The sequence below is a fragment of the Vicugna pacos genome, chromosome 3 (genome assembly GCF_048564905.1).
Source record: "Vicugna pacos chromosome 3, VicPac4, whole genome shotgun sequence".
NCBI lineage: Eukaryota > Metazoa > Chordata > Mammalia > Artiodactyla > Camelidae > Vicugna > Vicugna pacos.
The window spans coordinates 67783489-67798684 of NC_132989.1; the positions used below are offsets into that span (position 1 = coordinate 67783489).

The 15196-nt window shown below is 31.0% G+C and overlaps 1 protein-coding gene across 4 annotated transcripts in view; it reads right to left on the bottom strand.

Moving 5' to 3' along the window:
- The window catches only part of TENT2 (terminal nucleotidyltransferase 2), a 56246-nt gene that overhangs the window by 9167 nt on the left and 31883 nt on the right, over positions 1-15196 (bottom strand). For all 4 annotated transcript variants that reach the window (XM_015245733.3, XM_006197605.3, XM_031674621.2 and 1 more), the window contains 2 exons: positions 10988-11031; positions 4114-4250 (listed from right to left, as the gene is read on the bottom strand). In XM_015245733.3, coding sequence (XP_015101219.1) covers positions 4114-4250; positions 10988-11031 — 181 coding nt within the window. The remainder of the gene's footprint in view (positions 1-4113; positions 4251-10987; positions 11032-15196) is intronic.

Consider the following 15196-nt stretch of genomic DNA (forward strand, 5'->3'; position numbering starts at 1 on the left):
TTAGACTCCTACATAATAGTTCCTTCTCATACCTAATCTCATTTTTATTTCATCTTTGTATTATGAAATTCTTCAAAGAGAAAAAATGAAAAGCATAAAACTCAAAAACAATTCAACAGTTGTTAATATTTTGCCACATTTGCTTGCGTCTGCACATATATGTGTGTGTTTTGAACTGAATCTTTTATTAAGCTATAGATAGCATGAAATTTCATTTCTTTATCCTTTGGCATATGTCTAAGAATAAAGCTATTCTCCTTTATAACACCAACAGCATCTAGGAATTAACAGTAACTCAAATGCCTTGTAACAATTTCTCCACCTCAATCAGAATATAATCAAGGTTCACCTATCGTATTTGATTGCTTCATCTCTTTAATCTGGAAACATTCCCTCCACTAAAATGACATTGATTTTTTAAGAGATTAGGCCAGCTGTTTCACAGAATACCTACATTCTGTCTTCTTTGTGTCATTTAAAGTATTCCTGTACCTTCTGTATTTCCTGTACTCCTCTTAGTATCAGAGTATCTAAGGGTTTAGTCTTTGGGCCTTTTCTCTTTTCTATCTATATTCCCTTGGTTTTCTCAAAAAAGTTTTCGAGCTTTAAATACCATCTTTCTGCTGACAACTCCCAAATATATAGCTCTAACTGTGATCTCTCTCCTGAATCCTAGACTTGTATATCCAACTCTCTACTCAGTATCTCAACCTGAATATTTTGTGGGTATCTCAATCTTAAAATATTCCTTCAAGATCAATAATGTTCCTCCCTTGTCTTCTGCATCACACCTAATGGCAACACTATCCTTTCAATCTGTTGCAAATCAAAATTTACATGGAATTTGGCCACTTCTCATCCATTTCCACAGCAATCATCTTTATGCAAGCCACTTGATTTCTCTCAGATGATTACAGTATCTAAGCAGTTTTCTTGCTTCTGCCCTTAGATCGCCCTTCGGTCTATTCTTATCCAGCAACCAAGGTGAGCGTATTATAAACTAAATCAGATTACATAGTTTCTCTATTGAAACCCCTCCAGTAGTTTCCCATTTTACCCAGAGGAAAAGTCAAAGTCATCAAAATTAACTATTAAGACCCTACATGATGTGGACTTCCTTAACTCTCTGGCATTATTAACTTCCACTCTCTCCCAGTTCTCCCAGCTCTCTTTGCTGTTCCTTGAACATGTTAGGCAAACCTCTACCTCACGATCTTGCAGTTGCTTTTCCTTGTTTGGAAAGCTCTTTTCTCGTACAGATACATATAGACCTTCCTCTCCATCGGGTCTTTATTTCAAAGGTCAACTTTTCTGTGACATTTTCCCTCACCATGCTAGGTACTAAACTGCAATATAGGTATTAAAATTGCAACAACTACACACACCAGAATCTCCTTTTTCACTTGTGCTTTATTTTTCTCCACTTACCACCATCTAACATAGTACACGTTTTATTTGTTTACTGTCTCTTTCTTCATACTACAATGCATAGAAAATAGTTTTGTATAGAACACTCAATGATTAAATAAAATAAGGAAAAAATAAGAATAAGAAAAGATATAGAAAAATTGGGCTTTTGTAAGGTTCCTTTAAAAAAAAGTATCTAAGTATATAAGCATATACTTTCAATTCAACAGATAAACTAGCAGTAATGACATGTGATTAGGCATCCAGAAAATAAAGAGGAGTATAAAGTAGGTACCTTTTAAGGTTCCTAGAATCTCCAGTATCTATGAGTCTATAAGATATTTAAAACAAATTTTTTTTTTGCTATACAAAAAAATTCAAAATGATTAAATTCTGATTGTATTTTTTTCCTAGATTTCATGAGCCATCTGATCCCTTTTTTCCCCTATTTTGTCAATTCCCTGTTCCTAGGTGCATTTCTAGGAACCTGGCTTCCTTTTAAGAATTTTCAGCAGCAAGGTTTAAGGAGAAAGCTGTAAGTGAAGTAGGTAAATAAATCTTAGTAATTTTTAAATGGCCATACAAAATTTCTGCAATAGTCATACTATATACTGAAGCATCCTTTAACAGGTACTTAATTCTTTGTCTCTAAGTAAAGGGAATTTTTAAATTAATTATCTCAAAGTTCAGAAGAAATTCTTAAAAAAACCTCTAATGGCCAGAATTCTTTTGCACAGCACCTAGTTCATTACCATGACTACATTCTTGGCTATGCTCCTTACAGTCAAATTTCTGAAATATCTGGTATGAATCAACAATGCACTTGACAAATAAACTATATGATAAAACAGTAGGTGAAGATGTCACCTAAATAAAGCATCACAGAAATTGCCACAACATTGCATTGTAAATTGACTATATACTTCAATTAAAAAAAAAATAATACTGCGTCATGACAACAAATGCATCCAAAAGTTCAAAACCTCTTCCCAAGCATCAGAATCCTAGCCGGTATTATTTGATGCAGCAAGTTAGTTTCTGTTAATATGATACTAACACACAAACCTGCACATCTACCATTTTGTTTCAGTCCAACGAAGTAGGTGATTTTCAAGGTATTTCTCTAGATGCTCTAATCCTGAACTAAACCTGGCAGAAAAATACCTTTCTTCTATGAATCCTTTCCCTCTCTACAAACTTCTGTCAGTGTCTAATTTATGACTCCACAGATGATGCCAATAGAGTTTAACAATTAAGAATACGGTTTTAGAGTCACTAGAATTTGAATCCCAGTTCTCTGCCTATCTAACTGTATCATCCTGGGCAAGTTTCAAGTTACACAAATTCCTTAAGCTTGACAGGAAGTTATTGTGAGAATTAAATGAGATAATACGTGGGAATCACTCAGCATACTACAGGGCACTAAGTAACCATTCACTAAACATTAGCTATTATCGTTGCTACATCTTTAACATCTTATCTCTAGAATAACCTTTATAGACTCTTCTGTCCCACGTCTCTTATAACTGTAAATCTTTCCTCATCTTTATATAAATGAAGGCTCCTTCTTTTTTATCTTTGTTGCCCAGACTTACACATGGGTTCTGGTCATTTTTAACCTGGATTATTATAACTTCATTCTTAACGAACTACCTTTCTTCAGCACTCTTCTCATTTCTTTTCTTAGCCTAATTCAGTAATTTTTAAGTCACCTTAAGGGTCTTTGACTTATATCCATAATCTTACTTTCTGCTTTAAAATTATTTATCTGTAATAACTATGTTTCAAGTACCCACTATCTGGCATTGGGCTAGGTACTAGAAGCACAACTGTACACAAAACAGACACAGTCTGATAGAAGCTTTACTTGGAGGAATTTAAAGAACACTTCTTCTTTCAGGTCCCATCTTACACAAGTCAGGTTTCTTTAGAATCACTGTATCATAGCAGATAAGGTAATACAAACACTGCAGTAAAGTACCATATTTGTAGTCAAAACTATCTGAGGTATTCCCCTTACTAGCTGTATGATCTTTGGGCTAGTTTCCTCACCTCTATAGGCTCACTAGTAAAACGGGCATAAAATAATACCAACCTATTTGGCTGATCTATAAACTGAACGAGATAATACATATAACGTGCTTAGAACAGTTTTTCCCACCAAATAACAGCAATTTATTACTCTTACTATTATTGCTCCCCTCTTCAAATCTCTTCAAAGTGGTACCCTTTGGTCATTGTACCCTCTCCTCTAACTCTGTACAACTCCTAAGTCCTCTCATTCACTCCTTCAAGCTTTTCCAAATTGATAAGAAGAGCTGTGAACAACCCCTAACCCCACTCTATCTAGACTAAGAACTCCCAAAAGAACTTTGAGGTATGGCCAGCCTGATTAAACACTTCACTGTTTCAATGTCTACATATTACCCTCACAAAAAATAAAAAAAGTTAAAAAGGCAGCTAAATGTAAAATGAAATCACTACTAAATCAACTAAAACTGGGCTTTTTGAGCTGTCATTTTTTTTATTAGCTAGAAACAGTAAATCTATTTAGTTTCTAAAAATTAATCATTAGATATTAAATTTTATAAACTACACATTTCTGATATAGTTTACAACACTGAAATTAACAAATATAGCTTCTGATCCAATTTGTAGCATTCACTTACATATAAATGAATAAACACAATTTGAAGTTTCACTTACTCAAATTCTGTAGCATAATATTTAAGAAAGCCCAGTAAGAGGTCCCCAAGATTTGATTCATTCTTTGAGAGGTAAGGAGGAACATTACATGGAGCTTGATGTACGAGGTGCAGCTGTATAGCAGGACTAAAAGATTCCTGTCAAAAAGAAAGAGGGAAAAATGTGAGCCCATTTAAACACACACCAAAAAACTTTATGAATTCTAACATAAGGCTTTCTGAAGAAGATAAAATTTTCTTTATGTTGGCAATTTAGAAATTTGAAGATTTTCTTCCAGTAAAGATTTCACCAATGTCTGGAGTAGGCCAGAAAATACCTAAAAAACTAAGATATTCTAATCCTTGGCTGAAATATATCACTCAGTTAACAAATGAATTCCTATGGCAACAAAAGATTTTCTAATTCATAAATAAAATCTTACTGTGCATACCAAGATTCCATCCAATAATACACAGATTTCTTTATAAATGTATTTCCTTAATTATTTCTATAAAGAACAGTTGTACTTTCTGAAGTGTATCAAGGACTAGATGATAGCTTTTTCTGACTGCCACATAAAATTTCTCTCAAATGTTATGAAAGTAAGTTTAATATATAAATAGTACTTACACTGATTTTAAGATTTTTAAAATTCTGTTGTATTTCATTTTTGTATTTTGTATCTTAGAAGGAAAAGAAATAATGTTCAACATGAGTTGAACTTGAAAAGAAGAAAGATAAGAAACATACCAGTAAGGAATTCACTTTTAGCACAGTATTGATAAAGAAGGATATCATTTGCTTGCAACCCAGGCCCAAAAAAGACACCTGTTAGAACACTATGAGTACTTATTCTTTTTGCCTGTGGTATGCCATTCATTTTCCTATCTGATCTTTCTACTAGCAGCAAGTTGTGGCTCTAAAACAAATGAACTACAGAAATTCTCAAGTAATATATATCCATATATAAGAAAATACTCTTTCTCACGTAATTTCACTGTCCTCAAAAGAGATTTTCTATATTCCCCTTTGCCACCAAAGTAGAAATAGATTTAAAAAACAAACAGAAAAATCCAACTGGTTAAGATAGCAGAATGATAACTACATTTAAGGCTCTCAACTACCCAACAGATGAACCTTGGATTTACAGATATTAATTCAATTAGTAATACCTAAATAACTGCAATATTAAAAAATAGTGACTCCCCAAATAAGTAAGTGGTTAAAATGGAGAAATAGGGTAGTGCATCTATTTAACAGCAGTCCTCAAAAATCATCAGTAAAAACAAGGAACAGGAAAATAAAAATAACCTCTCCCCCTGCCCCATTACCTTTAATTCTATCCACAATTTTTAACTACCAAGAAGTGATTACCTTTCTGTCAGAAGAAAAATTCTACTCCAATTACAATTCACAAAGTTGGAATTCCTAAACATGGGACTTCCTGGTATACTTCTAACAGACTTAGTATTACATTATATGACTCAAGTAGAAATCTTATTTGTCTCTAAGACTAGGGAGAGTAGGAGAGAAGCATCAATTTGTAATAAAGAGTAAAGGCAGAGGGAAGAGCAGGTATACTGCCTCTACCACCCTTGTCTCTTACTTGTTAAGTGTAAATTAGGACTTAAGACAACATTATTTAAAATTTACAATTTTAAGTAATATTTTCTGGGAAATTAAACAAAACGGTATAACATAAGTTCAAATGACAAAGAAAAAAGTGGGTCACTGTTTAATAGTTTCTGTTCTGAAAGCTTCTCACTAATTTTGATTTCTAGCACGATAAGCATTCAATTTATGAAATAATACTGAAACAGAACAGCCATTTTCTTAACTGAAGTTTGAAACTGTTTGAACCACTTTTAAGATGTTTTACTTTCTTCAATAATTTAAAGAAACAGATAAGTGACTGTAAGATTACAACTGAAGAGTTGTGAGACCTACTATACTAAAATACTGAATGACCCTGGAACAACAGTTTGGCCGGTGTTCTCTTAGCTCCACTGTTCTTTTTCAAGGTCATATACAAAAATTGGTCTTGTCAAACCTACTGAGGGAAAAGTGAAGGAGCAATCCAAACAAACAAACTAATTAACTAACAAACAAACAGGATCCAACTATAAGAAACTATAAGTAAAAAGGAATTCTATTTAACCTTAAGTAATCCCCATTTTTGGTTATCATTCATATTACAAGAAAGAGTTTCTGCTTTAAGAAAAATTTTAAAAAAGAATTTTTTTCAAGGAGCTCCCCAACTGCATTATATACTGAAGAACAATATATGTTACTTCAGATAGGATGGGTGTGGGCAGAGCATACGCTAATATGTTAGAAAGCACATAAAGAGCAATCCAAAAGCCAAAGAAATAAAAGCAGCCTTAAAATTACAATCTAAATCCATGGAAAGACAATCTAACTGATACAATATAACATCTATCTCTCAAAGCATTTTTTTCTTTAGATTACCAATATTTACTGGTCTAATTTTTTTTAATGTAGGGAAGATATTTTATTATTATTTTTTAAGGTTGTATCTTATTTTGGGCTTCTAATGTCCAAATATGTAATGACTTAATTCCTGAAAAAATTTTCCAAATGATATTTAAATGCTGGTATTTTTGAAGACATATCTTCCATTTCTCTTCAATTAATGCTGAGTTAAGAAAATTTTAAATAGGTAATCTCTTACCTATTTAAAATCTGGAAAGTTTCATCATTTTTGCCCATACAACTGCCTAGCAAAACATACAACTGCCCATACAACTGCCTAGCAAAAACATCTTTTGCCAAATTCCATCATTTTCTGAGGCTGTGTCATAATATCTTACTTGTATATGACCTTCAAAGTCTGAAATTTGGACAATTAAGCATTTTCTGAACTAAATTAGACTGGCTAAGAGTACTTGGTAACTGTTCTTTAAAACGATGGATAGCTTAAATGAAAGATGACTATTCTTCATCTCTAGGCAAAAAAATTTAATATGCACAATTTTCTAACAATATGAATTGTTAAAGCCTAGAAATAATGTTGAGGAAGATCTCAAAGAAAAGGATAACTGATACACAGCACTTAGGTGGAGTTCTACCTTAACAGAAAAAGAACTAAATGATATATTGAAGTTCTACCAAGATTTCTTAATTGAAGGCAGATCCTTACCACTAATCAGTGGTACATTAAAGTGGTACACTAAACCAGTGATGTGCATTAAAGACTGAAAATTAAACTGCCTTTAAAATAAAACTTATATGAGTGATACCTTTAAAGTTTTGAAATCAATGTTAAGTATTTAACATAAAATGGAAGTACTATAATAAAGAGGTTAAGAGCATGAGCTTTGGAGTCAGACATAGGTTTGAAATCTGGTCCTTCTATTAGCTATATGAACTTAAACCAAGCTCCCTAGTTTTCCAAAGGTTAATAAGCTCCTTTATCCATAATATAAGGAAAACAATAGTATTTTTTTGTTATAAGGTTGTTATAAGGGTTAAATGATAAAATGTATGGAAAGCATAGCAGCAATAGTATTATCTATTATTAATTATTCGGTATACACCAGGCATCATTATTATTGTAACTGTACGTTTATACAGTAACACAGTATAGTTACCTTCTGCAACTTTCAATGTATTATTTTGAAAACTACATAACCAATGACTCCATCATATTGTATGAATTTTAAACCTGAAAAAAAGTTGCTATGTGAAGATACGTATAATTTAATGTATTTTCAAACTATAAACGCACAGAGCACTCTACATTCACAGAATTCTTCATCTCATAACTACGAAAAGGAGGGTTATTTTCTCACATCTCTATTTGGTTAACATAAATGGCTTCTGAGAATATGAAAATACCATGAGGGAATGAAACAAATGTAAGTTGTCTTAATAAATCTACCTATCACAAATCTATGTAAATTTCATGCTAGCATTAAAATAAAGACCCCTTCAGATGTTTAATCTGAGTTTATACTTAAATTTTCTTAACCTCATTTTAACTCAAAGGTAAACACTCTGTCCTCAATCATTTATGTTGTTTTCTTAGTTGATAATCAAGTAATAATAATCAACAATGCTATATACTATGATATAGTTTTCAAAATAAAGATGTTTATAATCTTTCTTCCTTTCCTTTCAAAATTCAATATCACAACTGAATTGAAACACCATACCAATTTTTAATAAATATTTTATAAATTTTGAGAAAACATGAAAAAGACAAAAAGAGTATAATATACTAAACAACAAACTTTATTCCATTACAAAATTATCTTATTTTTTTAATTCTATTTTAACTATATTAGAAAAACTCAAAATTTTACATTTTGTTTCCTTGTAAAGTAACAAAAAAGTTTTTTTGTTACTATAGTTTTAAGTCATTCTCAAACTTATATATACAAGCTGAAATTTCGTCATATCTGCTTTTCTTAGAGAAAGGTATATAACATCTACATAGGAACAGTCAGATAATATACAAATACAATGTAGTAAGCAACACACATTAGATGAAATGATACGTTACTGACTACTACTATCATTTTGCCTTTCCTCAGGCAGCAAGCATAGTATAATGGAAAAAATACCAGTTTCTGCATTCATAATTTGTGGTCAATCAAGCTTGGATCAATCATGTAATCTTTCTAAGATTCATCTGTGAAACCAGAGCACCTTACAAGTTTATTTGCTTAGGATTAAAAATATTGTACGTAAAATTTGTATGTGCTGATATAAAATAGATACTAAAAAACTAATAGTTACTACTAGTAATAAGAAACAACTTGATTTGCTTTTCCATCAGATGGACCACTGATCAGCTTACAGGTTTCATATAAAACAAAAAATCCTGCTAAAAGGGAGTAGTAAGTCCTTATCCATGTTAAGCATGAATCTTACGGTAAAAATAATATTTAAATATTTATGATAATGTAACCACCCATGAAACTAAATTAAGACATTCTTAAATCTAGCAGGGCTTGCTATTAGTACTACTTTTTTTTTTTTTAAAGCTTTGGGGCTGGGGTTGCATTAAATCTATTTCCTGGTTACAGGTATAGAAATAAGATTAGTAAAACAGAGAGGAGAGTATAGGGTCAGAGGTAGTGCAAGTGAACAGAAATCAGGACCCTGCCATGGGAGAGAGCAAGGTGATTAAAAAATGAAACACACAGAAGTAAAAATGAGGCTCTTCAAACTAGTAATATATAATACTAAGAATCTGAGTGTCTTATAAAAGCAATACTTCTGTCCCCCAGGACAGTGCTATTAAACTGAAATTTCATCAGTATTTTATATTAGTAAAAAGAGTTCCATGTAGTGCAGGGTTTTAAGTGAAATTCTGTAGAAGCATCTTTTTAATACACAATAATGGATTTTTTTATAAGATACATTTAACTATTAGACCTTCTGTATGCTGAAAAATATATGTAGCTCTTGCTACACTAAAACCTAGGCCTTGAAGAAAAATAAAGCTGGGACAATAAAATGAAATAGTAAACACCCAGTCATTATCTTTGACCTTTCAGTATGAGCTAAAGAATTAATACTTTACAGAGGAAGGAAAACATTCAACATTAAGGCCCAAAAGGTCACGTTATTTTTATTTCTATACTTTCTGATGTTTTACTTTTCATAGCGTTTAAGAAAGCATAAATACTGATACTGAGTTATACTGTAAACTCATTATAATAGTTCTTCACAGCAGAAATTCGTTTTTAAAAGTAAGAAGATAAGATAGCCAGATTCCAAAAGGTTTTTGTATTAAATGGTCTCTTCCAGTAAACAACTCACCACAAACTGGGAGGCCCTCACATTACACAGACTCCATTAACAGTGAATCCTCTATTACCCAGCACCTCACGTGTGCATTACAAGAGTAACTGACGTTCAAAAACAAGAACATCAGTTCTCAATCATCAAGAGTAAATCACATGTAACTGAGGTTTCACATCAAGCATATTTATTATATTTGGGTGATCCATATAAAATAAATACATTCTTCGAAAACTGATCACTCAAGGTAGAATTATTATAAGTTTATGAATTAATAGGTTAAAAATTATGTGGTTTCAGAAGGCTGGTCAAACATTCTAAACAAGTAACCTAAATATTATTTCCAAAAAAAAAACAAGAACAAGATTGACTATGGAGGAAAACAGAAATGACAGGACTATAAAACAAAGAAACAGCAAATTCTGGAAAAAAGAATACAAAAACTAGAAAAGAAACAAAAATATGCATATAGATAATGAATATGTACGTTACCTAGGTTTCTATAGGTACCCAGTTTGAGTACATACTTAACCTTTTCTAGTAGGCACACTGTATTTCTTGAATGTTTCTAATTAACTTCAGACTCTTAATAGGGTACACACACAAGGATAGTGTACTAATATTACCTCTTAGTGTATTATTTGATAAAATCAAATGGAAGATAAAAAGATTATCCAATTGTTCAACTTCTTAATTTTTTTGCCTGATTTCAAAGTATACACATGTTAGGCTATAAAAATTCTGAGTTACTAACTAAAGAAATGTTCTGAAACTCTATTTAAAAGTAGCATGAAAAAAACTGGTATGAGTCCAAATGGACCTTCACTAACTGAGTATATTTAATTCTTATTAGTGATAATCATGAGCATCATGCAAAAAGTTTCACCATTAACATAAATGACCAGATTGTCTGCCAATAAACAAGTAAAAAATCAGTCTTCAGAAAAAGTATATGAAATATTTTTAACATTCTAGTGGTCAACGCCTCAGCCTATGTAGAAAATGTTATCATATACTTAGAAGGTTAACTAGTACTACTTTTATATTCACATTAACGCTGCATATAATAGTTCCACATATACTTGTCATAATATAATTATAATAATTTATAAGAAACACTTACTGGGTAAATTTTTTGGATGGATGGAAGGATGGGTTCAGGTAGGGCTATAAAAAGAAAAAGTTAAGCTTCCGTGATTCACGTAATTAATTTTACAAAGCAATAATTTGTCAGCTATACCCCAGATATGAAACTATATGGGTTTATGCTAAAATTCAACAGTTTACCTATATTTTGTGAAATCAATCTTGATTCCTAAAAATTTTAAATCAAAATATATCTAAACTCATCATTTAAGGTCTGTTAATAAATTGTTATATTTCTATGTAAACAAATGTTCCTTATATGATTTTAGAATAATAGGTCATCAATAGATGGACATACATCATTTGGTCCAACATCAGACATACACACAAAATAAGCAAGACAAGGATTGTGCTACAGATATTGAAAGGACATTGTTAAGATGGATGTAGCTATCAAAAAAAGTGTTTTTAAGTACAGTCCAATGGTACAGTATCATAAGAATAACAACTCTATCATCACTGTCCCTTTATTAAATTTCTTCAAACAATAATACCAAAACTGAGATAGTTTCAGGAAATTGATCTACTGTGAAAAGAAAAACTGAAAAAGATCTTCAATCTCATTAATACATTTTAAAAAAGAAAACCTCAGCAAAGTTTAGAAATCTAAATCAGGAGATCTGTAGCAATATGCTATGAAATAAAATTTCATGCAAAAAAATCACTATCTTCATATGTTATTGTATTTTTAACTGCCATTTTCACCCTTCAATAGCTTTACCTAAATCCAACCTCATTAAATGCATTAACAGTAATTTCACATCATTATAATGTAGATGGAATAACATGAAAGGCAAAGTGCCTAATAATCACAATGTAAGAAATAAATGTAAAATGCAATATCTTGAATATGGTAAGATACAAATAATACATTTTCAAGATTTCTTTAAGATTAAAGACCAAATATAGACCACACTATAAACTATGCATTTAAGAATTAGAAATACACTATGTATACAGTTGACCCTTGCACAATGCAGGAGTTGGGGGTACCAATCCCTGTACAGTTGAAAATTTGCGTCTAACTGTATAGTTGGCTCTCCACATCTGAGGTTTCAAATCTGCGGATGCAACCAACTGCAGGTTGCGTAGTAAGTACTGCAATATGTATATACTGGAAGAAATCTGCATGTAAGTAGACTTGCACAGTACCAATCTGTGTTGTTCAAGGGTCAACTGTAATTAAATAAACTCAGTAACAAAGAATCATTAATTCACTTTTAATTCCTTATTTAGCAAAAAAAATTTTAAATGACTTCTGGAATACATTAAGGAACATATAATCAACCATTATGAGCAACTTATGTGGTCTTCAATTATGACTATAAATGTGTAAATTTCCACCACATATACAAAGTAGGATGCATTACTTAAATTTTTCTGTATCATGCTTCATTCCCAAGTTGAAAATTAGAATAAAATAAAATTCCATGATAGTATGGAATGTTCACAGTATAAAATTAAGAATATGAGGGTAAAAAAACTCACTCATTACTTACCAGAATCACTCTTAGGAAGTAAAGATATATATTTTTTTTCCCCAAAGGCATTCAAATGCTCAAAATTCTAGAAGTCCCTACAAATAAACTCAAGCCCCAGTCACTTAACTCTAAAAGTCTTCATATTTGTATAACATTTTTAATGGCTTTTTAATAATTTTCATTATAATATAGAAGTCAAATTGGAAACTCTTACTAGAAATTAGTTACTAAAAACTTGAATTCTATTCACATTTAAAAACACTCCCAGTAAATTTAAAATTATAATTTAAAAAAGGATTAAGAAAAGATTGCAGGAAATTAGAAAAAAATATTATCTCATTCTAGAATCATAACTAGAATGCTAGGAAAGAAAAACACTGTATAGGGTCTTTTATTAGATAAAGTGCCTTTAGAACTATGCAATTTGGGAGCTTTCAGTAGCAGGGTTATCATTCAATAAATCCCTTGCCTTATAACCTTAAAGATTTAAAACACTAGTCATTAGAGAAGCAATTAGTGTACTATGGTAGTTATTTATCAACACTATCCTGATAGTAACCTCAAAGTATTTAGTAGTTTTTTCAAATATTTATTTTATTCCAAAGCAACATACATTTCGGAAGAACCTCTCTGTAACGTCTATTTTGACTTCAAAATTTTGGACTTCAATCTGTTTTTTTTTTGGACTTCAATCTTTTAAATTTCTCTTCAAAAGTAAAACAAGACAAAATAAGTTCATTATTGCAGGATATGATCAATAGATAATGTCTTAATATATATTTAATCTATAAGATTATATTTAATCTATAAGATTTTACTTTGCCTGTAGTTCAGATAAGAGCTTTCTGGTCAGGCCTCTACAAATTCATACACATAAACATTCCATACTGATTCATCAAAAAATTAAACTAAAAAAAAAAATGCAGATCTTCCAACAACGCTAAGTAACCACTAATTTTGAAAACGCAAGAACAATTTTAAAATGCTTAAGAGATAGTTCTATACCTAGTAATATGGTAAACATTCCATGAATATTCTTTCATATTATTGTTTCTAATCAATTGACACTTTTGCCTTTATTATTATTGTCTTAATCTTAGATTGCTGTTAAAATCTCTTCTCAATGGAGTCTTCCCATGCTTTCATCAATCATCTTTTCAAGTATACACAGTTTGTGACTGTCTATAGAAATTCATTCTAGGAAGTTTTAATCTTTTCAACCTTCTTATGTAGAGAGGACTGGTTTCCTTTCTCTGCTCATGGCAGAAAAGATATTAAAGCATTTAAAGTTAAATGAAACTTAAAGGTCATCTAATCCAATTATTAACGTCACAGATGAGAGCATTAAGATCAGAGAAGTAGAATACCTTGGCCAAAGTCACAAAAACTAGTTCACTGTGGCAGAGCTGGAACTGCTCAGCACATCTTGCAGATTCTTGTGTAACAAGAAAAGTAACTACTTATTTCAATCTCTCTAATTTCTTCTAGGGGAGAGCAGCTTAAATTTGTCAAAGTACAGAGTTACACATTAGGTCTGGGTAGCTGATATTTTTTAACAAACACCTAGAAATGGTTGGGGATAGTGCTATTAATTACAAACCACCTCAGTAATAAGTAGGACCATTCTGTCAAGAATAAAGTATGTTTAACAAAATCTAAACCCAATTTTAACATGATTTCATTACACTGGTAAAATACTAATATTTGAATTTTTTAACTTGCTTGCAAAACTACCATGGAGCATCTGTGATTAAAGAACATTTTTCTAAAAAAAGTAATCAAATTAAAATTTCTAATAACCCAAAAGGGAGGGATAGGATACATGTTATCAGTCTTCATGAATGTTACATGCTTTAGTCAAATCTAATGCTTAAATCACAACTAAAACTAAAAAATGAATAGACACTAGGTGGTAGCACATGAGTGTTTGTCACATTATTCTTTACATATTTTATATGCATTTTACAAAAAATATTTCTAACCTATTCGATTTTTAATAAAAGTGAACTGCAATTCACAAGAGAACAGAGTTCACTAAAAGAGCATCAAAAGTAGTATGTTTCAGACTGAACTGTAAAATTGGACAAAAATGGTTAGTGATATATAAAGTAGTATCCTAAAATAGCCAACATGATGTTTCAAATCCTTTTGGAGGGGCAAATTAATCATCAAACTAGTATATATCCAAGACTGGTCAGCAACAAAAGTACATGTATTATAATTAGCTTGAAAATTTTCAACAACAAAGGGGAAGTTTATCTAATCTCTCTGATGATTACTGATTCACAAAATTGTGGCCATTTAAATTACTTTAAGTCGTCTTACTACCTCAAAAAAATTCACCAGATTCCACTGTTCAAATAAAAATATACTTTTTTATTTAATATGTATTATAAAACATCTATGAAGTATAGTAACATATAAAGAACACAAATCCTACTGACCATAATACCCCCCATAAGTTTTTGGCACATACCCTTTCAATATTTGCATACATATGAATATATACACAAACTGAAACATAGCTATTCTTTTTAAAATAAAATTGAAGTGATGTTGTATATGACAGCATATCATGAATATTTTCTTGTATCAATAAATGTCTTTAAAACATGATTTTTAGTGTCTGCATAAATTTCATATTACGATATCATAATTAATTTGACCAATCTTCCACTCTTAAAAACTTAGATTATATCTAGTTT